Source organism: Pholcus phalangioides, unplaced genomic scaffold (assembly GCF_987345545.1).
Source record: "Pholcus phalangioides strain wild (caught in Gottingen) unplaced genomic scaffold, Ppha-v1.0 ptg000012l_1, whole genome shotgun sequence".
In the NCBI taxonomy this organism is placed as follows: Eukaryota; Metazoa; Arthropoda; class Arachnida; order Araneae; family Pholcidae; genus Pholcus; species Pholcus phalangioides.
Genome location: NW_028301605.1, coordinates 15,434,437 through 15,461,859, shown reverse-complemented (window position 1 = coordinate 15,461,859; position 27,423 = coordinate 15,434,437). Strand labels below are relative to the sequence as shown.

General features: G+C 36.1%; 2 protein-coding genes across 6 annotated transcripts; one reads left to right on the top strand and one right to left on the bottom strand.

The window, feature by feature from the left end:
* Nucleotides 1-3,199: 3,199 nt before the first annotated feature.
* LOC149079646 (uncharacterized) lies at nucleotides 3,200-26,827 on the bottom strand. Of its 5 annotated transcripts, none has more exons than XM_089240247.1 (3): nucleotides 26,400-26,827; nucleotides 22,614-22,792; nucleotides 3,200-7,912 (listed from the first exon to the last, which is right to left on the bottom strand). In XM_089240247.1, the coding sequence occupies exons 2-3, from the start codon at nucleotides 22,712-22,714 to the stop codon at nucleotides 6,325-6,327; spliced, it is 1,689 nt and encodes a 562-aa protein (XP_089096373.1). In that variant the 5' UTR covers nucleotides 22,715-22,792; nucleotides 26,400-26,827; the 3' UTR covers nucleotides 3,200-6,324. The 5 variants fall into 5 exon arrangements, 4 of the variants coding, with proteins under 4 accessions (XP_089096373.1, XP_089096374.1, XP_089096375.1 ...); XM_089240248.1 differs by having other exon boundaries at nucleotides 26,674-26,804; XM_089240249.1 differs by lacking the exons at nucleotides 22,614-22,792; nucleotides 26,400-26,827 and adding an exon at nucleotides 12,197-12,413.
* On the top strand, nucleotides 12,462-19,688 carry LOC149079647 (uncharacterized). The gene is made up of 3 exons (XM_089240251.1): nucleotides 12,462-13,046; nucleotides 15,413-15,569; nucleotides 18,168-19,688. The coding sequence occupies exons 2-3, from the start codon at nucleotides 15,417-15,419 to the stop codon at nucleotides 19,137-19,139; spliced, it is 1,125 nt and encodes a 374-aa protein (XP_089096377.1). The 5' UTR covers nucleotides 12,462-13,046; nucleotides 15,413-15,416; the 3' UTR covers nucleotides 19,140-19,688.
* Nucleotides 26,828-27,423: the final 596 nt, after the last annotated feature.

The following is a 27,423-nucleotide window of genomic DNA, read 5'->3' as shown; positions in this document are numbered from 1 at the left end:
ATTTCAGCAAACGAAACCATCACCACCACAGATTTTTAAGAATCTAATATATGTTTAAAGGAATTTGCAACTTATATATGTTACAGAAATAACATTAGTTTTTATAAGTTTCTCTTTAGAACATGTTTTCCAGCGGCAATGTTATTTGTGATTGTGAAAAATTCTAAGTATCGCAAAACCTCTCTTGTTGCAGACACTGACAGAAAAAAATATTCGGCCACAAAAAAGGGAGGTGACCATTAGAGGAGTTTGTATTATAATTTTTGAATGATTTATGCTTGAGAGTGAACATATTGATATAAAAGTGTTTAGTGAAGCAATAAGTAAAACTAATGTAATCAGTCACATATTTTCAAAATATGCTATTTACAAAAAAAAAAAAAATAGTGTATATATTTTGTATTCTTCCACGACAGCTGTGCACCAATGTTTTGCTATTCTGTGTTAGATATTTGAAATCTATATTGTTTGGTTGAGAAATATTTCACCCGTAGCCTTATTTCAAACTACAAAAAAAAAAAAGCCTTAAAATTATTTGTATATTGAATATGATGTATTCACGAAAAAGAAAAGTCTTATTCCACTGTAGCAGGAGTGCATAACCTTTTTCAGTCTGCCAGGCAAGAACCGGGCTCTATCCATTTCAGGATATAGGTCAGGCATTCTGCCACTCGTGACCAGAAACTTGTATATTTTGCGTGACATTCCAGTGACTGGTCATCCCAACTTTTTCATAAAATGTCCTGTTTTTTTCCCCCCTTATTTTCGAAGAGACTCATGTTTTTGAGATCAAGAAAACTGAGATTATAATTATTACTTATAGATTGTATATATTGTCTTTGGCTGTAATGGTGACTATTTGCTCTTGACTTTTTTTTGGTTGTGATTAGCAACTTTACTTGCCTTTGGAAGTTTTAATTGGCAACTTTACTATCATTTAGCATTTTTTTGGGCAATAATTGGTGATAACCCTTATGGATCGCGTTTCCCCGTGTTTTTATAAAGGAGATATAGTCAGCCTAGGCATTTATCGTGCATTGATAATTTTCTACCAGAACCTCTTGGCAGGCTTGAGGTTATGTACCTCTGAGCACTGTTATTTCAAAAACCATCCCTTGTACATTTCTTGCAATACACAAAATTACAAGGCAATTTTATAGGCTAATATTTTGGGGGAAAAATTGTATTGATAAATTATTAAATAGGACAAAAAAAATTTTCGAAATGAATTCAGTATAATTTTGTTTTTATACATTTTTAATTTAAAATATGGAATCGATCATGCTTGTCATTGATATTGCCTTCTGCTGGTAATAAATAAGTTTTAGAAATTTTCCTCTCAAATTTATTTACAACTTTGTGAGGCAGTGATTTTTTAAAAATTTTAAAGAGTATGTAAGGTAAATCCTATGATTTTTTAATAGTTTAAAAATTTGGATGGCGTTACGAAACTGATATTGAAAAAAAATGCAGCAAAAGTGAAAAGATTCTGGTAACATAGCTTGCGTTAACTGACTAAAAAACACAGGACATTCCCAATTATCATTCAATACCATGCAAAGGAAAAAGATTGCCATCTGAATCTAAAATTTGGATTACTAATTTGGAATGAGTTGTCAATCCTCCCATAATGATTAACGTCCAAACAACGGCCATATTTTCTTCGAACAGAGCATACCCCACTATATTAACACTAAGCCAACCTCCAAAGATTTCAGAATGACGGTCGCTTTCTGGATATGTAAATGAAGGAAAATATCCCTTGAGATTTTTTTGCTCTGAAGGAGTTTTTCTTCCTTGAATCTTACGAATATAAAATTAAGTATACATTCTTTTCTACGTTAGTGGTTTTTAAAATGTCAGCAGAGACCAAAGGATTGCAGAAGTAGTAGCTAACAAGTGCCATAGGCGCATTTTAGAAAAAACAGAAATAAAGGCTAAAATATGGACACTGGCTGTGCCTATGCTATAACCTAGGGGAAGGGGGGGGGGGTCCATGATGCTTAGGTAATACTTTGTACACTAAAGGTACTCGGGTAAGCACCAATTAAAAATATTTGGAGTCTGATCTCTTACAAAATGCATGCCAATGGATATAAGGAATTGCAGCATAGTAATAAGCATTTTTCTGCATTTCATATCTAAAGCTCAACAGCTTATTGTGTCATATTATAAATCACAAATTTAAGGATCTTCGTGTAACATTCACTTACCTTCAAAGTAAATATGCTACTAAACAGCTTTTATACAAGAATTGTTATAATTTTTCATGTAATTGTTTTTTACTCACAAATACTGAACTTAACAATGGTGACCTCCAAGTAATGGACACACATTTTCAGTCTCAGTAATGGCCATTGTTTAGGTGGTTTTCTTTATTACTTAAAAATTTGACAAGGTGCAAGTACTGTTAACAATTGGTGCATGCCAGAATGTATAGTGTGCGTGTGTGCATGGTCTTAACGCATTTATGTTAAGAGAGTTATGCTTGTTTTTGTCTTGTACTGGTGCTGCCATGTACCATCACTATCCTGAATTTTCATGTTATGCAAGACAGGGCTTGATAAATCAGGAGAAATAATACAATTTAGGTGCTAGCAAAATTCATGGGGCTCCAAGCATTTTTTTACTGATAAAATCAGTCCAGAATAGTATTTTTTGGACCCCTTTTCCATGCTCACAAACAGACTGATATAATTTCCGATAATTTGGTGTTGTCTTCAGACTTCAAGTTATATATGAAAAAAAAATCAGGAGCCAATGTCAATCTTTTAGTTGCCACTGACGTGCCGCCTGGGATTTGTCAAGCCCTACTTTAAGCCAATGCAATAGTCTTGAGGAGAGATCTCGGCGTAGCATTCTGCAGGTATTTTTTTACCCTTCCGACCATCTTATTTTGGTTTACCTAGCACAGTGTTTCTTAAAGAATGTGTTGTAGTTTCTGGAGCTTGACAAATCAAAATATTAGGGAGCCAAGCATGTTTTTTTTTTCAAGAAAAATGGTTCAAAATAATGTTTTCCAAGACCAGTGTTGGTAAGTTTTTGACATTGCGGAAAAAAACATTTTGCCGGGGGCGGTTTTTCCATGGGTTTTGACAGTGGCAAAAATTGAATTGTTACTTCCATGAAGCAAGTTCTGAGAATCTTAACTTACTTATCAAAGGTGAAATATTTGAAACTATTTGTTTTACCTCTAGAATCTACTGTTTTTCTTTCAATTAGACTAAAGGGTTGGAGATAAATATGAATGAAAACCATATTTGCCAAGAAAAAGTTCTTGATAAAGCATGTCTTTTCTTAATGAAACCCAATAACATGAATGGTTGTGTAGTCGTAACACATTTATGTTATCAGAGTTATGTTTATTTTGTGTTCTTTACTGGTACTGCCATATGTAAATACAATGCTACAACAGGCACAAAATGCCCAACGAGGTGGCTGAAATATGTCATCAAATCTCAAGTGCCTGAGTTTTCATATTATGCAAGTACAGTAAAATCTTTTTTTTTTTGTGGACACCGGTGGGACACAAAAAATTTCCATAAAAGAGGGGTAAACGTTAATTGGGGGTTTGAAATGCATAATTTTATTATACAAGGGGAAATTATTATCGGGCTGGACAGACCAGATATAAACACACTGTTGTTTGGATTGGATTTTAAATTTATTGGGGGGCCATGAAAGAAGGGTGACCACATCAGAGGGGTTTTACTGTATCTTGTTGGTCTGCCTGCTTTCTGCAGAGAGACTTTTTCATTGTTTCTCTCTGCAGGGGACACTGAATCTGCAGACAGGCAGAATGAACATAGCCTTTCAGTGAATTTGGTTGTTGTCAAAATTTTGTTGTCCAAATGAGACATTTCACAGTAATTTAGTAACAGCATGACTATCGGCAGCACAAATACAATTTGTAAACAAAAATTACATAAACTATAATACAGAATTGAACATGCGATGTCATTTTTTTAGGGTGGGGGTAACAGACTTTTTTGCTGGGAAATCCTTCCAGGCAGAGCCAGCTCTTAAAAGTAAGCGACAAGTGCGGTCACACCAGGCCTCACACCTACAGTAATAAATTTTTCATCAATTCTGGAGTCCTGATCTCACAAACAGAGTCTTTCATTACATCTTAATTTTGTTTGGTTTTGAAATTACAGTGAAACCTGTATAAGACGGAACTTCAAGGGATAGAAATTATTTTCCATTTTAGACACGTTCCTGTTTTATAAATGTGCACCTAAAAATATGTATACAGGGCGAGTCAGAAAAGATGTGAAAAACTTTTAAGAGGCGAGAGTACACACCAATACAAACAATTGTCATCAAAGAATGCATGGTCTAACATGAAACGCAAATGTGCTAGCCCGTTTTAAAACGGCTGCTCTGCAAACGTTAAAATGACATTCCTGTTGAAATTTATCGGAAGGAAAAGATCATCATGCATGCAAATGTAACCTGGGGACGAAGAAGAAATCGTGTGCAAATGAATTGCTAAAAAATCAAGGTATCCCTAAAATTGTGAATAATTCGGTCTCTCCCTCCCCCATATTCCACACTCAAACTATTTTAAAATGGAAATTATCAACTTTTTTGTTGGGAGGTGCTCCTGTTTCTTAGAAAAATCATCATCATAAACGAAATTCTCTAAACGGGCTTTCAATATATCTGCTTCAGAAAAGATAGTAAGCGTTCGTCGTTTTTCCGAGAAGTAAAAGAGTTCCCTAACAAAAGGGAAATCAATACGATTTTTTCCCATTCAAAGGAAAAAAACTTGCATTTGGCCGAAAATTCTTTGTTTCAGCAGGTTTTCTATCAGAAAATACACTAAATATGCCTTCCATTTCCATGTTTGGCAGTTTTCATCTTAAAGAGGTTTCCCATAATCGAAAAAAAAACATTTATTATCCACTAGCCAGTGAATCCCATTGTGGGTGTTAACACCCCCTGGGGGCAATAGAATGTTCCGGGGGGGGGGGCGGTAGAAGCAATGAGTATAACATAGGATTCTATGGGTTAGATTGTATTGGGGGCAATGAGACAAAAAAGTTTGGGAAACTATGCACTACACTTACTTTGTTCCGTTCAAGACAGGTTTCACTGTATTTTTTTTATCAATTTAAAATTTTCTTCAGTTCAGAATTTCAATTCTTTTTTGCTAATTTATATTTAATTGCACCTAAATTTTTTGTATCGATATTTTTCAGCATTCTCGCATATTTTGTATGAATTTTGGGAAGTGGATTCCAACCTCTTACAGAATATATGAAATCTAGGCTAAGGGACCCCACATTTGCTAAGGGCAGCTCTGCTTCCAGGTTTCTTTTTTCACGATTAATGGTGAAAACTTGGAGAGCGTTCAGATAAAGATGCTGAAGAATTTGTATATTGCAGGTTTTAGAATGACATAGTTGCTGCCGATTTCTGCGAGGCTTCTAATAATGAGAGAGAGGTGTGAATTCAAGAAGAAGGGAGATTTGCTATTGTTTTTATCTTGGTCTTTTCTGTAAAAGTGGGTTCTGTCCTACTCAAGTTCAGTCCAGCTTTACTAAATCAATAAGAAGCTAGCATATTATTATACCAATGATATAAAGCCAATACACCAAACAATAATTTCCAGTTAGGGCCACCACTAGATCCTTAGTCAGCCGGACTAGCACACAATTTTGGTATTCTCTTGTAATGGTGAAGGCGGCCACTGTGGTGGTCGGCTGAAGTTGGTTTTCTCTGGTTCCTGACTTTAAAGCGTGAATGCGAGCTGATCTCCCCTTTAGAAAGTCTCGCCACAGAGAGCAACAGACATACAAACAGTACAAATGTAATTCAATCATAACACATCGCTCAGATTGCGGCACTGAAAAAATCAAACACAACACTACATATGCAATCAGACTTAGGCACACACACAGTTACACTTCCGGCACAACTCACTAGGTAGTAAATCACCCATAGATGGTTATAGACCTGAGTTGTACTCAGTTTAAAAAAAAAATTGTTGAAGGTGAGATTAGAGAGTGAAATTCGCACCCCTTCCCCATTGATCTGGCACCTGGGGTACTAGACCCCCACCTTGCTACCCTCTAGTTGCGGCCCTGTTTCCACAGGAGGTCACAGTCTTACATCAGGTGAAGACATCTGCCACAGTAGAGGACTAAATCTGATCTTCCTATGCACTACAGAAATATATCTCTGCAGTGTTATTTTGTGTTATCCGAAACTAAATTTAAAAACGGTTTTGAGAAGAAAAAAAAAATTAGCTCACACACACACACAGTGTTTGAAATTACCGTTGAGGTTTCTTGTTGCTAAATTACACAAGATCGCATATTATGATCTCATCACTTCTAAAATTGGTTGCATGGAACTCACTATATTTTTCACGACCTCTGCTTCTTTATCATTTGATATAGAGTTCAATGCTTCCTGAAAAATTTTCATCAATTCTGTTTTTTTCCGTTCCAATGATGATTCTTTATCTTCTGCTGAACTTACGGGATTCTCATTGGAATCATTGATCCCACCTGGACGTGTAGAGATATTTGTTTTTTTTGATTTACCTCCACGTATAGTTTCTATTATTTCTAACGGTGATTCACTATCATCTGCTGAAATTATCTCGCTCATGAAACTTTCAGTAACAACATTTTCATTTAGCACACAAATGCTGGAGTCTGAGCTTTCATCCGAAACTGTAGTGATATCATCCTTTTTTGATTTGTGTTCCTGCACAAGAGGCGAAGCAGGTATCTCAATTGAATGACCAATGTGAGTCCGACAATAAGTGACCTTATATTCACCGTTTATTATACAGACATTGATGAAAGCAGGACAATAGGCTGAGGTTTCATCATCATTACCTAATACTTTGCTGCGACGCGTGTACTGACTGGAACGATGACATACATAGTAACGGTACAACTCATCATGTTTTTTTCGCTGATAAAAATATCTGTACTTTGATTTTGTTTTCTTCTCGACATCTAATTTCCACAACAAAAATTTTCCAAAGTCTTTGAATTCTAGTTCTTCCATTGCTAACTGTACATTGTGAATGCGTTGTAAATGGTCAGACATATTTTTTCGAAAGCTCACCTTGCACAGAGGACAGCAATACACGTTTAGTGATTTCGGCCGCCTCGGTAAAGACAGTGAATGTTTTTTCCTCATATGAAACATCAGATTCCTGAAGGTGTTGAATTTATCTGTGCACAGGTAACAGTGATAGGTGAGAGTTTTTAGTTTAGCAGCTGGAGGTTGGTGGAACCTTATCATTTGCTTATTCTGGTTACTGTTGTTAGAAAAGGGGCCAATCACTTTATAAATGACTTTAGGTTTTTTCGCTTCTTTAAATTTCGGTTCTGATTCTGGCACTGAAAGAGACCTTTTTTGACAACTTGAGGTCAAAGTGTCTGCTGGTACTGCTGTAGAAATAGCTATGCTTTCAACAGTCTTGGCATTTTTAGTTGTTGTTTGAGGTAAGTCACGCATTAACAATAGCTTGCCGAGCAAACTTTTAGCCCTGTCAGTAACAGCGGGAGAAGACTGACAATTTTTGGCACTCTTATCATCACAGACATTGCCATGCTGTACATTTGGACAAGGCTTACAATCATTGCCGTTCTTATCATCACAGGCATCAGGTGAATGTCCGTCTTGTTGTACAGTTGGATAAGGCTTACAATCTTTGGCATTCTTATCAGCAACGAGGTTAGGTGGATCTATGTTTTGCTGTACATTCGGACGAGGCTTGGGAGCATTCGGAATGGCGTTATGAACAAGACGGTTTTTCAGGTTGACGTTCATAAAACACCAGTCCTGAAAATGAATGTGGCAAATACGAGAACATGCATATAGTTTCAATGAAGAAACGCCAAGTAGTTTAGGATTATTACAAGCGTCCACCCATGCTTTACACCTGTGAAAAAAAAAAATCAGAGTAAAAAATAGAAGTAGTGAAATAGTATTAAAATGATTTAGGTTTTTTTTTTACGAACTACTTAATGATGCTATCAATCATGTCACATAAAAATATGTACATTTTGCACATTATAAAAATTGATAATGAAAAGACCACCGGTGCCATCCTAAAACTCTGTAATCACTGAATCTAAAAAACCTTATAACCAGTCGGCAGCTAATGACAGCTAATTGACGAGGGGGGGGGGGGGAAGCCTTACATGGAAGCGTTTTTTTCTGGATTAAAACTGTTAACTCACAAGAGTTAACAGGAATGCCAAGCTACCATCAGAATCACAATTGTGCAAATGATCACCAGAATAACGACCAGCACTAGAGCCATCTCAAGAGCATCATAGACCCCCCAACCTCCGGGCCAAGCTACTTTTCTGAGGCCTCCTACCTGCATAGAAATACATTCCTTCCAACTTACGTAAATTGTTCTCAAAAACTGATACAGATCTAATTATTATGAGGTGTCTTGGTGGGCCCATGAATTAAGATGGCACTTACCAGTACCCAAGACCTCAACAAGCTTCACTCTTTTTTTATGTATGCCATCGTAAAGATGTAAAATTCTTGGGAATAATCTTTAGGAGAATATTCTCTGGAAGGACTACTACAATAAAACTTATCTATTACGGACACCAACGGGACAAAAAAAATTGTCCGTAAAAGAGGGGTTTTACTGTATTATAAATAACTTGCAAATATTCTTCAGGTATTTAAAATCGTCTTCCAGAGAATATTCTCAAGAATATTTATAATAATATATAGGCCTATTATAATAGATAATCTTTATAAACAACTTGAAAATATTCTCATCGAGGAGACTTTATCAGACACTTTATCAGACTTTATCTTTAGAGACATCACACTTTAAAAGCAAGAAAATGAAACCAACATGCGCAACTTGCAAAGATATACAAGTGCTACAAAATTTAAATTTATGTATATCAAAGAAAATAACAGTTCTGTATCTTCTTAGAATGAATGCGATAATAGGAATAGCTTCCTTTGTCCATCAACTTTGGTTTAATTTTTCATCTGAACTTATTCCTGAAAATTGAACTAATTTCAAAAAGAAATTTCTTAAACTTTACAGGATTTCAAAATCTTAATATCAAAATACTTTTGAAACTGCTCACTATGCAAATCAAGATTATTCTTAAACTAAAAGTTGTCATTATGAGGTGATTATGCCAAAAATTGTTTTGTTTTAAATGCTCCTGGCAAATGAAAATTTATGAATAATATTTCATAATATAAACAAAATTACCTAGTAAAAAATTTTCGATTATTCTTTTTTTCAATTTTGAATTCATTTTACAATTTGTATGAATACATGCTATACGATAAAAATGACAACCAAGGAGATGATGTCCCATACCAGTTGTTACAATGACTTATAAAATACAGTACAGTGATATTATTTTCAGATATATGGTTAGAAAAAAGTACAAAAGAGAAAGATAGTTACAATAGAAAAATATTCTTGAATATTTTCTCCAATTTTACATCCAGGAGAATATTTGCAACTCGCATCTCTATGCAGTCGCTACTTCTGCTGCCATTTTTACATTAATGAAAAGTTAGAGAATTCTTAATTACACTCCTAGTTTTTCACCTACGCCATGCACATCACCAACCTACTAACGACTGATCACAGTCCCAGTGAATCACATGTAAATTGTGTATATATGTAAATTGGTGTGCAGGTGTTTTCCAGCAAAGTAGGGAGAAGACAACTTCCCCAGGAGCCCACGATGTTTTTAATATGACCATAGCAACCCCTCCCCCTGCTTAAGTGCACTAGTGGTTACTAAGCAAACCAATCATATTCTCAAGGTGGTGTGTTATAGTTTTCTTCTTCCAAGAGCTGTAATTGGACTAGAGTCATATAGTGGAGCATGTAGGAACGTGGCTGAAATAACATCTGTCCTGGTAGTAATTAAGCTACAGAGTTCTTGTTGCTGGAAGGTGATCGTATCAAAGCATGTGAATATGTGTGTAGAGGAAGATCTGTCCAAACTTTCTTCATAGGATCCTGTTTTTGAGAAAATGTTCGTGATTTTTGTGGAAAGGGCCATTAATATTTAAAAATAGTAATTTTGTGGGAAGCAAAATAATCTAGTGAATTTATCACAACAGAAATGAAATGCCAAATTTATGATTTTGTTCATTTGTATTTTGTGAAGGGTCTATTTTTCAGATGAGGAATTTTGTGAAGGGTTCATACCCAAGTTTTGGCTGGACAGACCCGATATAATCACACTGTTGCTTGGATTGGATTTCAAATTTATTGGCGCAAGAACACACTGTTGTAACACATAAGATGCTCATAATGACACAAACAATGATAACGTGTCCTCATAAATCAGGACGTCTTGAAACCCTATGCTCTTTTGTCCTTATTTAATACCCCCCCCTCCACTTTTATTCATTCAAGGAAGAAAAAATTATACAGAGAAACAATAATCTGTTCCTCTGTATGTGCTCATTTTGTCCCACCCCCACACACTTCAAGAAAACCAAGGTGTTTTCTAAAGCATTCCCCAGACGGAAAAAAGAAAACGTGTACAGATTTTATGTGTCTATTTTAGTTTAGAGGTGCCATCTGTTGTGGAAATATGTAAGAGAGGTTGCCTAAAATGCGCGAATCATGTGTCCTCATTTCTAAGGGTACAAATATAGTGCATTCTAGTTTCGAATTCTGCAAGTCAGCAGTGTTTCCAATTGGTTGAAAACCAAAAGAGAATTTCAGTTTTTTTTAAAAATCCGCAAAGGTGCCGACTCGCAGGATCAGAAAGCACTACCCTAAGTTCCCAAATCCGGTAACTTTCCCTCAAGAGGTCGAAAAGAATAGTGATAACAGTCTTGTTTGTTTTGAAGGAAAACCTATGAATATTTTGAGTAATGGTGCCATCTCGTGAACAGAGATGAATGAGTCGGATGGCAAAAGCGTGCGTCTTCATTTTGAAGTTACTAAATCCAGTAACCCTACAACAGCGGTTCTCAACCGGTGCTCTGCGACCACTCGAGGATAATGAAGTAAAACAATAAATTTGATAAACAAAAAAAAATAGGCCTAAAGGGTACCACCATATAAATAATATACTAAAAGGAGCTCCTCAAGTGAAATAGGGCTCCGCCATAGAAATTATACACTGAAAAGGGCTCTGAGAGTCCAAAAAGGTTGAAAATCGCTGCCCTACAAGGTAGGAATTTCAAAAAATTCACCCTGGTAATCCTATATATATTTTTATCACAAGAATTCCAAACAAGTCTGCTGCCATCTGTTGATGAAAAAAATCCACACCCAATGAAGTATTTTAACACCAAGGAGAAAGCATTGCAGCTCTGAACTTTAAAATAAAAATGAACTCACTACTAAGGGGCCGTTCAAGTATTACGTAAGCAAGTTTTTAGCCATTTTTGACCCCCCCCCCCAGCAAAATTTCGTCATAAAGTGTGATTGAAGACGTAAGCATTATCCAACCCCCCCCCCCCTCCCCTTATCATCAAAAGTCAGCAAATCGGAAACCCCCCATCGATGATGACGTAATACTTGAACGGCTCCTAACCTGTTCTGGTCTTTTGGAAACCGAAACAGGTGAGCTCCTCCTTCCGACTTGCAATTCTTATTGCATCCACGAAAGCAGCAATAATTCGACATTTCACATCGCGAGGAGAAACTTGGAAAGAAATAATGTGGAGACAAAAACAAAGCCCTGAGAAAGATCTTTTTATAAATTAATTAAGAACACGATAAAATCTGAGAAGAAACAAAGCAACAGTAACTACGTAGTAAGTAAAAAAACGGGACAGGAATCACATGAACACCACAAATCGCGCAAGCGCATTGCGTCACATTGTAGTTCTCACTCCTTCCACTTTTGGCATAACTGAGAACACCATACAAGCGCACTTGAATGTTTATTCTTTATTAAAATCAAGGTTTGAAATTATCTTTACAATTCATGAATTATATAATGATAATTATGACTATAAATAGAATATTCATTTCGATCCACTGCATTTTGCAGCAGTGCTTCATCACCTGCCACTGACAATTTTTCATGATTTTTAAGAATATTAGGCAACTCTGCTTGCTTTTGGCATCATCTGGCGATGTGCCCTATTCAAAATTACCATATCCCGCATTTGTTTTCGAGGAAATATGGCCACGTTGTCACCACTTTTTCAGCACGTTGTGAAAAATAAAGAAATTGTGTCCACTTACCTGTTGCTGTCTTTCGGAAATCTATACATATGAACACCCGTCTTCGAGTTCATTTTGCAACCGTTATATTTGCAATAAAATTGCGGACACGTGGACATATTCAATAACTATAACAAAAGTTGAGTGAAGTTAGTTCCTCACGAGAGTAAGTAAACAAAAATAACGTGGAGTGGGGAAAAAAAAGACGACTTCCCACCCGACGCTAGCAGCCAAGCTGTAGGAGTTACTCACACCTTCACACAGAGGGCACTAATGTCGTATTTGGAGGAGGAAGCGTCTCCCGGCAGCGAAGCACCTATCTGCATGCGCATTCGCCTGTTTTAAACACGGAGTTTTCCCATCGAGAAGAAATACAAGTATTCTTTATTTCTCTCTCCTCTAAGGTTGCGGCTCTAGAAAACGACGTATATAATTTGCGTTGTGGCAAGCCACTGCGCTTGAAGAAATACGGGAAATTGAAAATTCCAAATGCGGAGCATTGCCAAAATTGAGTAAAAGTGTCAAATAGTGCTAAAAACATGTGCAAGCTTAGTCGCCAGTGGGCGCTAATTGGGAGCAGCGAACTATTATCTGCGCATTCTGATGCGTTCAACACTGCAGCGAGCTTCTTGGATAACACCAGCTATACGCTATAGTAGAAACAGCCGTAGAAACGGTGGTTCCACACATGTGCTTGATCGTGATAGGAGAAGTTTGATTTCTCAACTTACGTTAAAAATGTTTATTTCATCCATGTGTTAAAACACTATTGTTGCCCAAGAGGAATGGCTAAAAAACAACAGCGATTTCGGTGAGCGTTGTTTAGTTGTGAAGAAACTTTATTTGTGTAAACAACTGCATGTAAAATCAGGTGAGTTCATTTCAATATTGCATGAAATACATTGATGAATGAATATTCGGTAACATTATTTATTGCAAAAAAAGTATAAATAAATGAATAAAAAAACATTGTTAATTCCAACTATATACTCAACAATATATACTTATATCCCAACAATATAAACTCAGTACTATACATTGAGTAGGCCAGGGCCCTTCTCAAGAGCATCATAGGCCCTGGGCCAAGTGATCTTTCTGAGGCCCTACCTTGAAAAATTTAACTACTTTTGTTTTTCTTCGGAGACCCCCCTCTTCTCTTGGGGCCCATACGTTAAGATGGCACTGTGAGTATGTCTTTAATAAGTTAATAACGTTAATGCTGTACTATGAAACACATTTTTGCAATATTGTGCTTCAGAAAAGAAATTTCTGACGAATATTGAATAACTAGTTGGATGGAATTTAGAATAATTACATAATATATTTTGTGCCCCCGCCCCACATTCTGGAGCTGGACCTGTTATCAGATCCTTGGTGGGCTCTTGACAGAATTCAGAATAATTACATAATAGCATAACATTTTATTTGTTGTCCCCATTCATGTCTTAGAACTGGGTCCTGTGGTAAGATCTTTGGAAGGGCACCCCTGCCCCAGCTAGAATTTTGCATGAAGCCCCTCTTATCAAGGCATGGTTTCATTTTGAACGGTATCATGAGGAAATAAAAATATATTTTGAAATTATTTGATGACTTAATACCAAGTTTCTTTTCTTGTGTTCGCCAATATGCTTCGAGATGCACGATTGTGATTCATGCATCAAAATTAAATTTCACCCCCCTCTGAATTTCGTTAAGCAGTGACTATAGTGTTGTCCCTCCATATTTATAGCAGTTACGTTCCAGGGATGACAGCGAATATGAAGAAAGTCTGCCAAATAATTCAAACCCCTCAAATTTTGTTCTTTAAACCTCTCATTTTTACAGTATCTGCTTTGTGTGGAAAACGTAGATGTGGGGGTCCAGTGATTTAAAACAATGTTTTCTGGAAAGAACATAATATCTGTTAGTTGTCAATTCTTAAGTGCAGTTAATTTGTCGGAGTATATAGTAACAAGGCTTCCTTTATCAATTTTTCTACATGGGAAAAACGTGCAGTAGATGGGTCTATTTCATGGAAACAATACTTTGTTGCCGATTTGAACTAGCAAACCCTTTGCTATGTTGCTCATGATGAACTTGGCTTCTAATTCTCAGGATTTGCAGATTAATTAATGATGACTATGGTGTGATGACTAGTTATGTATTGCATAACTTGCACACCTTTTTTTATCGCACCCACAGAAAAACAGCACTTTCTACATCAGAGACATGGATCCACAAAAGTGTTAGTGAAACCTGTCTATAATGATATTTTCTTTGGCCCAGGTGGAATTCCTATTCAATACAGTATTAGAATTGAAAAAATAAAAGTCATTAATCACACGGACCAGTGAGTACGAAAACTTATTAAACCGCAGGGGAACGGGCAAAGTTTTTATTACTGGTCCTATGGCGCACCACAATTTTTTTTCAATCATTTAATTAGTGGTCTCAGACCAGCAGACTATCGATGATTTTGAACGCTGAAATAAAAAATAGTACAGAATGCTCAAACTATCTAAAATGATAACCTGTGTTATTACAATGTTTTCTAGGTCCCTAGAGTACAGTTATAGACGGGTTTTACTATATATAGTAGCCATAGCAACAGCTGATTGTGAATTTTATGTTCATATTTTTTTATATATTTGACGGTAGACTCCTCGACGCCATAATAACGAGAAACTGTGGCAATATGTGAAGATAACCTTTGTCAATATTTCTAATTTTTCATGGAATTTTATATTTTCAAAAGCACCAGAGAAACATTTAAGATGATTTTTTTAAATGTTCAATAATTTTAATCTAACGCACACAACTTATGTTTTGTTCCAAAACGAGTAGGCCTATTACCTCAATAGTGATTTCTAAAAGAACTGGCAAAGAGACCTCACTGCAAATATGAAATCTATGAATACCGAGGGCCGACTCTACTTCAAATTTCAAGCAATTTTTTTCAATAGAATTATTTCTGTTTATCGTAGTAAAAAAATATCCGTTATTTTTTACAAAACTACCCTTTAAAATTTTGGAGAGGTGTGTGAAATTACGATAACTGCTTGTGCTTATTCATTTAGATGTTATTCAAAGAATTACAGGTTCACTATCAAACCTACGATGTGGATACTTGGGAGAAATGACTGATTTTAATGAGCACCTCATAGGACATATTGCCTGTATAACTTTTATACTTGTATTAAATAAACACTTGCATGTTATTATTTTTCCCTTATATTTCACTTTGTTTGGATCTTTTAGAAATATGCCTTGCAAATGCTGCGTTCCATATTGCAGAGGAAATTATCCTTCAGGACCAAAAGTATCGGTCTTTTCCTTTCCGAAATGTGAAGATTTGAAGAGGAAATGGGTGAATGCCATCCGAAGAAAGGATTTTGTACCCAGCGATCGCAGTAAAGTAAGTAGCTACAGTAGAGCAGGGCATAAAAAAACCCTGATTTTTTAAATTTAAATCAGATTTTTTGATTAAAATTAACAGACTGCTTCTTAATTAAAACAAATATTGTTAATCATTAAGGATGTATATTTTCATATCACCCCTAACTGCTTTTTTTCTCCTAATTGCTCTATCCTCCTAATTCTACAAGTATTGTTTTTTGCACAATGAATGGATGTGTTTTCGATATGCATGATGTTGCTTAATAGTTTACACATTTTTGTTCATTCACAGACTTAATGAGTTTTGATAAAACAATGAGCCAACTCAAAATTATTTTATACGAAAAGTCTATCATTTTCGTCGCACCACGGTCGTTTTCTGCACAAGATGGCTGATTAGACCGGGATTTACAATTTATTGCTGATTCTGAATGACAGGCTTGTTTTTTATACTCGTCGAGAGGTTGGTGCGCTAACCCCTCGATGGGGGACTAAGTAAAGTTGAAAGGCCAATGATATCTATATATCTATTATTTTGAATCGGCAATTAGGGCAAGGCTTATACAAAAAATTATTCCTCTGTTTTTTAATCATGGGAATCCTAGCGCCGCAGTACATTGAAAATAGTGCAGTTTAGCTCCCTATATTTTTCTGCAATGTTTTCCATGCATAAAATCTAGAAATAGAACAGCGTCCTTTCTACACTGTACCTAGGGATTAAATCAAGTCTATATTTACCCCAAAAAAAGATCTTCTCTGTACTTCTTTTAATCACAAACTTTATCACATATTGGTAATGCGCAAATCATACCAGGTTACATTTACTTCAATATCATTGAATTTTTATGGAAAGAAAAAAAATTTAAATTTTGTGATTTAAATCAATGATTTAAAAAAAAATCAAGTGATTTAAATCAGTGTACCCTGCAGTAGAGTGTCGGTAATCCAAGGTGGATGGGAAGAGGCCACACCTTGGATTTTTGAAAAATAACAAATGCTTTAAATGTTGGTTTCACTTATATAAAAAAACAAAGAAAAGCAGTACTAACACACTTACTGTATTTTTATTCTTGAATAAGATATAGATGCCATAGGATGCATTTTAAAAACTGAAGAAGATGAAAGAGTGGTTGAGAGAAAATTTGGGGATGGGATTGATGTTGATGAGTAGAGCCCAGATTATATGCAAGTGCGTTTGCATATTTTAGCCTTTTTTAACATTAATGCATATAAATGCACAAAATCAAAGAATTTTCAGTATAAGTACATATTTTTGAACGTTTATTTATGCTCGCTCAATTTTTTTATAATTCATATTTTCATAACATCGCTTTTTTTTCCTGCAGATGAAATTTAGTGAATATATATTTATAAAGTATTTTACAAATGTTTACAGTTTTAGTGCAAGGCTATTTCTAAAGACATGTCAAAGTGTTAAATTTTTTAGAAATAAGTGTCGAAATTCTTTTGTTACTGGTATTTTCGTTATTGAGCAGCTACAACAAACTCAAAATTAAAAAATGCCTGAATAAAAAATATGAAGTTATTTGCATATGCAGTATATATATATATATATATATATATATATATGAAAGGATATTTTTTTTTGTAAATGAATACATATGCACGAAGAAATAGACATAAAATTTTTTAAATCCATCTGCTTTTTTTGCTTGATTTTTTTAATGCATATTTCAGAATTTTTTACTTTTTCAAGATTTCTAGTGCATATTCTGGGGCGTTTAATGCATATTTTGGGATTTTCAATGTATATTTTTAGTGCACATAATCCAGGCTCTAATGATATGAGACACTATAATAGCGTTTGACTTTCTTTCAAACCGAGCACAACCGAGATCTATCACCATGGGCAATTTACTACCAGTAAGTTGTGCTGGAAGTGTAAGTGCACGTATCTAGTGTCCAATTTTTTCAGTTCTGCCATAAATATTTTATAAGTGAAGTGTAATGATTGAATATTTGTACTGCCTGTTGCTCTCTGTGGTGAGACTTTTAAAGGGGAGATCAGTTCGTGTTTGTGCCCTGAAGTTGGGAACCACAGGAAACAAACTTGCTGCAATAGCTTTCGACTTACTGATGACTTGATGTAAACAATCTGGAGACTGTCATTGTCCACTTTATAAAGAAAACAGTCCAATTTGCTCCTTTTCCTATGGTAACCCCCACATACTAAAAAGTTGAAATAGTCTACATCCACCAAGGGAGTCTAGTATTTTATTATACCAGCAACCTATTATAAGGCTGAGGACTGCCCCAGTCCTTTTCAAGTTGAAATTACTGTATAATACATAAACACTACGTAGTATCCCTGAAAAAAAAATGAAGTTGGGTTACTAGAAGATAAGAAAAGGGTCTCAAGAAGGAAATTTGAAAATTTTCAGTGCCTTAAGATTATTGGAAACTCAACTTTTGGGTCTCAGATTTTCGACACTTTGTTGTATTCATTTGGCAAAAAAAATTGTTTTATTCCTTGAGAAAAAATACACTGCCCTTGAATAATGCATGAACAAAAAATGGTCAGAGTAATGGAAAAAAACCTAAACTATTTTCATATAACTAATTTCTATCCGTCTGATGATGCTTATTTTATATCTAGGTATGTGAATTACATTTTCTGGCCTCAGATTTTGAAACAGAAGCTTCAGCCTTTGATGAAAAGACTGGCAAGACTTTGACTGCTCCTTTGAAATACAAGAGAAAAAAGAAGAATGCTGTGCCATCAATCTTCCAAGGATATCCGTCAACTTCTATGGCAGGTCCAAACTCTAAAAAGATAAGAGAGAATGAAAGTCTACAAGTTGCCCTTGAGAGAATCGAAGGCTATCCCTATCCGTCAGCTTCTATGGCAAATCCTTTTGTGCCACAATCCTGTGATCTCCTGTTAATTCCGGATAACGGAAAGATAGGAGAAAATGGAAGTGTAGAAGTGATCCTTGAGGAAAGTGTAGCTGGTGCAGAAGCATATTCTCGACAGAGACAAATCTATAGTATGGAGGACTTACAGCAATGTGTTGAAACATTTGGCCTCGATAGTTTTTATGATGTGTCAAATCAAGGTGACCATTTTTGTGTTTTCCATTTGGAAAGAGAACCATATCCCCGGATTTCACATTCAGTGGTTATAAGTAACCTAAATGTTTCTGTTTACCTGAAAAGTTTAGAATTGAAAAAAGTATCTAAATTTACCCTCCCATACAAGTTGAAAAATTTCGGTGACTTTTGTGACATATTGGAAACACTCAAAGGTATGAATTCAATAAATCCCTCTAATACTGATATCTTAAACGATGTTCTGTCGTCTTTGAAGACTAATGAAAATGAACAACTGGTGAATTTTATAGAGGAACAAATTAAAAGTGGTCATTGTGCAAAAAACAATTTGAAATACTCAAGTGACACCATGATGTTCGCCACTGTGCTACATTCAATTTCGTCACAGGCATACAAATTTATAAGATCCAGCAACAAAATAATACTGCCTCATCCATCAACATTGCTGAGAAAAGTTACTCATGGACTACCCGTTTCACCATCCGAAGAGATGAGTCAAGATGTCCAACTCCTATAGTTTTTAATTATGTTCTACTGTATTGTTACTGAAAAATGATGTTAAATGAAAAGTATAAACAAGTACTTATAAATAAAACTTTTAATCTTGGAAGAATTTGAAATTTTTGGAAATGCAATGTTGTAATGTCACAGATAAGCTGATATTGCAGGATAAATTTTATGGATTTTATCTCAAAAATCTGTGCATTAATAAAAATGATTTGGTGACAGGAAAAAAAGAGAAATTAAGAACAAACAATGTGTGAAGAGGAAATTTGAATATTTTGATCAAGTGAGGCAAATTTATTAGTAAGGGAACATTTAATTAGTTATCTTCTCAAAACTTGAGAAACAATATTTACGCTATTTTTTTTATTGGAACTGTCATCTACCATTATTAGCTAAAAAATTCAAATTCACCCTCAATCTTTTTGTTTTGAAATCAAAATCATACCAATATATTTATTATTTTGTACATGGTGGTTATGATTTCAGACCTTCGTAGAAAATCGGCAAAAAGTTTTTTGGATATGTTTCATATGTTCATAAAGAATTTTTTTTCAATTCAGCTAGTACGTTGTTTCATTTATTGTGTAATTCTTTAATAATGTATAGTTTCCTTTATGAAATCAGCAAAATATTTTTTACTTCAAAAACATACTGAAATGAAAAAGTTTGAGCATTTAAATTCATCAGTTTTTTTTTTTGTATTTTACACAATCCATTTTTTTAAATTTCAAGCCCAGATCTCCATCTAGATGCTTATTTGCGGAAAACCAGATTTCCATATGATCTCAGATGAAGCTAAAAGAAAGCCTAGAAAAAATTTTAGACATCTTTAAAAACATGCTTGGCTCTAAAGAAAATTCTGCTGATGCCTACATTTTTTCGTCAACTGTTCCTTAAGACTCATTATTACCAAAAGCTGACCATATTTTCTCGGAAAAAAAAAAATCTGGATTAACAAATGGCAGAACATACAGTAATCCCCTGCGAATTACAGTGGATTGAATCCCACGAAATAAAATGTTTAAACATAGCAAATACATCAGATGAATATCCCTATTTATAGTCGTAAGGATTGTAACATAATTTACGAGTTGAAAAATAATTTCAATAAAAAATGAAATTTTGATTTGTTGAAAATACATTTTAAAAAAAACAAACCAGATACATATGTGAAAATTAAGTAATAATTCGGGAAATACATAAAGTCTCTAGTTATCCTATTCTAGAGCTGGACAAATCGCAAAAAATATAATTTAGGAGCCAGAGGTAAAATCCAAAATAATACTACTGACTTTTTTTAGGTGCTAATCCCCAAAGCAGAATGTTTTGCACTGAACCCTTCAGCTGACTGGAAATGCTCTACAGAAAAAATTCCCATATAATAGTATTCATTTTTCTTAACCCTCAACTGGTGCAGTGGGGTCATTTTGACTCTATGCATTACTAAACATGCCACCCCCTTGGCAGGTTTATTTTTTCTTCCTATTATTTCATTGGTCAAAATGACCCTACCATTTGCATAAAACATTTTTTGTCTAACTGCCGGAGTGTTGAGATCGAAATGTTGCCTCGCAGGAACACCAGTTTCCTCAATAAAGATTTCAAATTAATGGTGAAACGTTGAATATTCAAGGTGAGCGTGAGGATGTAGCATTCTTCGTAAATTTTACACAAGATCTGTGTGATCCAACACATGTTGTTTGCAAGGGGTCATTCAAGTATAATTTCAGCATCGATGGGGGGTGTTTCCGATATGCTGACTTTTGATGACAGTGGAGGGAGGGGGGTTTGGATGATGCTTACGTTATCACTTACCTTTATAAAAATAGGAAATATTCTTAATAGCATCTTACTCTGTGTGCCAAAAACTAGAAAAATCTTTCGCTAGTATGTAGGCACCTGAACTAATATTCCCCCTAATAATAAGTCCCCTACAGATCCACTTTTGTGATCTCTAAATGTTTGGCGAATCCTTCAAGTGCTCTGGAAAATCGTGCTAAGCATCACTCAAATGATCCGTAATTATGGCGTGGATCACAAGTAATTAGGGAATGTGCCAGGGGTAACTTCAGTAATGTAGAACTACACTAAGGGGCGGCTTAAGTGCTCTAAAACTATGCCACATGTCACTCAAGGGATCTCTAAATGTGCCACGGATCACTTCTGGAACTGTATTGCAGGTTACCGTGAATGTGCCATGGGCCTACTTCAGTGATCTGAAAATGTGCCACAGGTTGCCCAAATGTTCAGGAATTGTGCTACGGGGCATTTAAGCGATCTGTAAATGTGCCGCTTAGTTCATTTTCACAAAATTAGGCTTGACAGAGCAGGCCACATCAGGTAACCTTCAGGGTCACATTTGGTCCGCGGGCCTATGTCTTAAAGGGTGGGTCACAATGAATTTCTTAGAAAGAAAATTTGAGTTCTTAGCCTTCAAATAGCATTGAAATTAACAGAAATTGATTATAAGATTATGATTACACATATGAAGGTATTTTGTTTTGAAATTTTAATTTTAAAAAACCTTTTTACATTAAAGAATTAAATTTTCATCTGGGGGGCGCACGAGCCCCCCCCCCCTCCCACGTATGCCTCTGATCCCACTAATATGTGTTAGGAGGTGGGGGGCAGTGCTGACAAGCGGGGTGAAAAATGGCTAAAAATTTTCTGACATAATACTTGAACGTCCCCCAAGTACTGTTTCCGACGTAAAATAAGACTAATTTTGGTGCTTGTGAAATATAGTAAATTTTATTTTCTGAGTATATTTTAATCATATCTGTTCAGTTTTTACTCATGGAAATTACATTCAAAAAATTTTAATAAATAATTTCAAAAGTCATGCATCCTTCCGTTTTTTTTTTTTTAATGTGTCTTAATAATAGAAAATTTTTGGGAAAATAATTACAGAAATATTCGAAAAAATATTTAGGAAACTAATTGAGGGTAAATGAAAGCGTGTAAAAAACCCATTTCTTTTATGACGACTGTATTGATTTTTAAAATGCATTAGTACTTGCTGGGGTCATTTTGACCCCATGACTCCAGTTACGCACAGAATTTTCACAACAGTTAAGGGTTAAAATGCTTCCACAGATTGATCTGCGTCCTACGTCACAGATTTCGGCGTATTCTGCTTTGGGTGTCATAATAAACCTCTGCCATGTTGGCAGACATACAGTTATAAATTCAAAATATTCTGTGCTCTGCAATTTAATAACTACACAAAGAAAATATTAGGTTCAAATACCAGTTTTTTAGTCACCATGGCAACCATTGTCCAGCCCTACTCACGCCTTTTGTGTGTGTGTGACTTATATAATACTCGTACTTGAATTATATTAAATTTTCAAAGTACACTCTACTATAACAAATACACCAGTGAATATGTTTTTAACCTTGTGCACCCCTAGCGCCTGAAAACAAATCACATGAAACTCTAAAACTAGGTGTACAGCCCTCTTAAGATAAATTCAAAACTAACCTGCAGTTGTCTTTTGGGAAGCGAAACAAGTGAACCCCTTTGGTTAGTGAATTATTTTCACATCCTAGGACGCTACAAGAATTTGATGCACTTCTTGACATTCCAAATAATGAATCAACAAAAGTAACAATTAAATCAACAAATATAACTTGAGTGATGCTCCAAGATCGGATTCAGCCCTAAGGACATAAAAACAAGTCAAGTAGAAAAGAATCAATAACATTCAAATACAATAAATGCCTGGGCAGATCATATTTCCTTCATATTATTACAAAAAACAAATTGTCAAATACAAGTAAAGTTATCAATTACAGCTAAACACACTGTCAAAGGCAAGCAAAGTTGTCAATTACAGTAAAAAAATTGTCAAAAGCATGAAGAGTCAGTTGTCAGTTACACCAAAAAAAACTGTCAAGTGTAGTTGCCATATATATCACAAAAATTGCTGGAAAATCCCTAATGGTATGTCTCCCCCCATATTCTGCAGCAATACTCACAGGATAGGATTGCCACCAGACAAGACTTTTCCTGTGATTTTTTACAGAATGGGTCCCGGGGAAGCCTTGTCAGCCCACCCTTGTGTATGTCGGGGCAGGAGTATGTGTAACTGTCCTGAAAAGTTTAAAAATATGTGGGAACAGCTGCACACAAATGACATTATAATTAACTATGTTATTTTGAGGTCCCTACATATGGCTCCCCCATATCCTGCAGTAGGCCTAGGAACTTTAGCTGAGGGGAGGGGCTCCAGTGAATTTAGTGTGAAAAAGCTAAAAAAAAAAAAAAAAAGAGGTAAGAATCATCCCAGGCTAGAGCCCTGTCAATAGGCATGGATCCAGGATGTTGTGTTGGGGCGAATCGTGTAAGTTAGATTAATTGTCCATTCATGGGACACATATTTTCCCATATTTGTCAGCGCTTTGGTGAATTTGTGATGCACGTCACAGAACAACCAGTGGCACTGCAGAACAATCTGGGTGACTTTTTAAGAAAAGTATAGAAACACAGTATCGTGGGGATGTTTACCTTTGACGACTGGACACACCACGATCCCATCGCAGAGAGATATTGAAGCATTCCTGAAGGATAATTGACGACCTGACTGATCAGTATTCAACTGAAGGATCATTGCAGAACGTTATAAAATATTCTGCTTTAAGGCTCTTTGGATTGCGATCATTCCCATTAACCGCCCCCCACCCCGGATACACGCCAGTGCAAAGGCAGACATTTTCAGCTACGCAGGGCCGGATTAACCCATATGAAAGCCACAGAAATAATTTTGGTGTTCCCTCTCCATCCCCTTTACTTTAACCTTAACACATGACAGTTAGATCCAATCATAATTTTCAAGAATATGTAAATTGGTAAGCAAGTATTTTTAAGGGAATGGGGTGGGATTCAAAAAATAATTTCACTTGAGGCCTATGATCCCATGGCCGGGGAGGCCTCATGACAATTTTATCTGGTTAAAGTTATGGAGAGAGTAAGTATGCAAATTGATAGACAGGTATTCATAGCTAGGTTCTCAGAAAATGTTTGTTTTGCCCGGGAGCCTATGATGTTGTTGAGATGGCTTTGAGATCACTTTATGGAAATAGGGCAAATTGAAACATTTGGCAGAACATTGATTTTGTCAGGAAGAGTTTTCTGAGCAATTGTATTACTTTTTTTAGGTGACATATTCTTTGCCTTGAACTCGTGATTTGCATATTATATTATGTTTCTATGTGCCTGGATTAATGACAACTTTTCTCCTTTCCTACAGAGTTTTCACTTCTGATTCCAATTCACTAGATGCTTTTCTCAAACTTTGTAAACAAATAATGGAAAATAATCACCAAAACCCTCAAAAAAAACTTTGACAACACCAAAAAATCAGAAATGACATGTTCAATCTTTTTACCATCTGATAAAACCCGCCAGTGACATCAGTGCAGCTGCATGCCCTACCTCTTACCATAGGCGGAGATAGACTTGGAAGTCTGGGGGGGGGGGGGGGGGACATGATGATTATGATGTCAATTTATATATGCATTAGATCAGTCGACTCCCACTTTGATGATGGGGTGGAATTCCCCCCCCCCCCCCCCCCGCCGTATCTCCACCCATGCCTCTTACAAATTTTTAGTGCAAAAATCCAGCATGTGATGTCGCTTGTGGGGTTTCTCCGTATGCGAAGTGCTTCCTGTACTGACTATTATTTTTTTCTTCTTCCAGTATAAGTGCATTTCATGCCTTCTGGGGTTATTGTAAATAAATCTAAAATAGAAAAGGGTTGGAGTATACAAAATGTTTTTCAGTTGGGTTTCTACACCAAACGAAGCGTCTATCAATCAACTACAAGAAACCCGAATTGACTCAATTTCAAATTATTTGTTGGTTATGGGGTTTCTGAAATAAGCACTTCAATTAACTTAGTTTCTCTGCTTTTGTGTCTCCCCCCCCCCCCTCAGGGCTGCAACTAAAACTTACTCGGTTACTTGGAAAATCTGTATCATTTTAGTGCCCTCTCCTCATAATTTTTAACGAAAATGTATAAACTCTGCACCATTCCTGGTCCAGAGCCCGGGCACCAGACCCCGATTCCCTGCCTTCCTTTAGTTGCATCCCCAGGGTGAACCTTTAAATAAAGATCTTCAACTGTACAATCAAGTGCTCTTAAAATTTTAGGCTTTTCAACCAGATGGGAAAAAAATTAAATTAAAAATTTCTGATCAAGAAACTCTCTCAACTTTTTTGTGGTGCCCCTTTTCTCTTGATGCCCTAAGCATATGCTTAGTTTGCTTAATGGTTAATCCGGCCCTGCAGCTACGAATGAAACTAAGACACCTTAACTGCAAGTGAAGTAGAGGCAGGTATCTTCAGCTGGGAATGGGGTATACTGAGCTTTGAATGGAGTGAAAGCAGACATCTTCAGTTGCAAGTGAAGTAGAGGCAGGCATCTTTAGCTGGAAATGGAGCAGAGCCAGACATCTTTAGCTTCAGACGGAGTAAAGGCAGGCATCTTTAATTGCAAATAAAGCCAAGGCAGATATCTTCAGCTGTGAATAGAGCAGAGGCAAGTGGATCCAGCACAGTGCGTCAAAGAAGTGACTTATTAAAGAAAAATTGTTTGCCACATTATTTGGCTCTTGGGAGCGGTGATCCCCTCCTCTTGCCTCTCGACTATAGGAGGTCATGGCCATGTCTCTACCAACTCGAAACTGCCTGCCTACCAATTCTTACTTTCGAAAACCATAGTTCTGATTTTCATTATCACCAGGCCCTCCCTGCATACTTGAGGGGGGCTTTTTCTCCCCCTCCTTTCCTCTGGGCACGGCCAACACCAGCTAGAGTAGAAAGCCTCCGCGTGAAGCTCGTGACTTCACTGAAGAAATCAATCTCACCTATAGTCATTGGATATAATGCAAAAAAAAAAAAAATGTAAAGATATCGCATGCGTCGGCCTGCTATATCCAATGGTTACAGAAGATGGACTTCTTCAGTGAAGGCAAAGCTTCGCGCGGAGGCCTTCTGTTATAGATGGTGTTGACACGGCTCAGGAAACATCGCCTTTTGTGACGTCACTGAAGGCCATCTATAACCATTGGACATATTACAAAGAATGGGCAAAGATAGCACATGTGTCGCCCTGTTTTATCCAATGGTTGTAGGAGAGATGGCCTACTTCAGTGACGTCACGAGCTGCGTGCGAACGCCTTCTACACGTGGCGGTGGGGACATGCGTTAAGATGTCCATGTTTAAAACTCGAGAATAGAGAAGGTGGGCTATTTTCAACTTACCCGCGGTTGTCTTTGGGAAAAGAGCGCACGTGGATTCAGGGAGTTTTCGTAGTGTTTTTACATCCATTTAAACTCTCAATAAAATTTCGGATGTCTAGACATATCTGATAAATAACAATGAAAATTACGTTGAATCGAGAACCACTAGGAAAATAGTAAACAAAGGCTGATAGACGTGCTGAACCACGATCTACCCTCGCGCACGTGCTATTTCGTTTCGAATCATTTGGCAACTTTTCACTATTTTCTAGACATAACTGGCAGCTTTGCTCACCTTTGGCATATTTTTGGCTACAATCAGCAATTTCCCGTATTCATGTGATCTCTAATCCCGTAATTTCCCATATTTTTCATTTAAAAATATAATCTGCGTGAAACAACACGAGAATTTTTTTTTTTACTGCCATCTATGAAATGCATAGCGCGACAGAGGTGTCAGGAATGATTTTTTACAACTGCACCTTCTGAAGCTTTCTTTAAAATTCCGCTAGATGTCCACACAAAATATATCAAAACTTTTCGTTTATTAAAAATAAGTTTTAAATTCGAAATAAACAATAGATGAAATACAGTGATGAATCACAAGTAAAAATATTCGATTAAACACAAATGAAAGAATTAATTTGATTGACGTGCAAAAAGTAGGAATAGAGAAGAACTGGAAAAAAACTTGCTCGATTGAAAAGAACAGAAAACGCAACGTGCGTCTAGAGCCTGCGGTAAGACGCCTTCATATATTGAAGCGTGTATTAAGGAGTTCTACCGCAGGCTAGAACTCCTTAATATGAAGGCGTCTTAGCCTGCGGTACAGCATTTTATGACGTCAGTAAATAGGGAGTGGAGAAGGTTTTTTCCTCTCATCTTCACTAGAGCTTGATCGCAGGATATGATCTTGGTTATTTGGCACGATTGTTGATTGACGCCAACATACTTGGCGACGTTTAATAATAGATATGCTTAATTTTACAAATGTTTTATAACCGCAATTAGTACAGTGGTTAGAGCGTAAGGCCGGCGTTACACT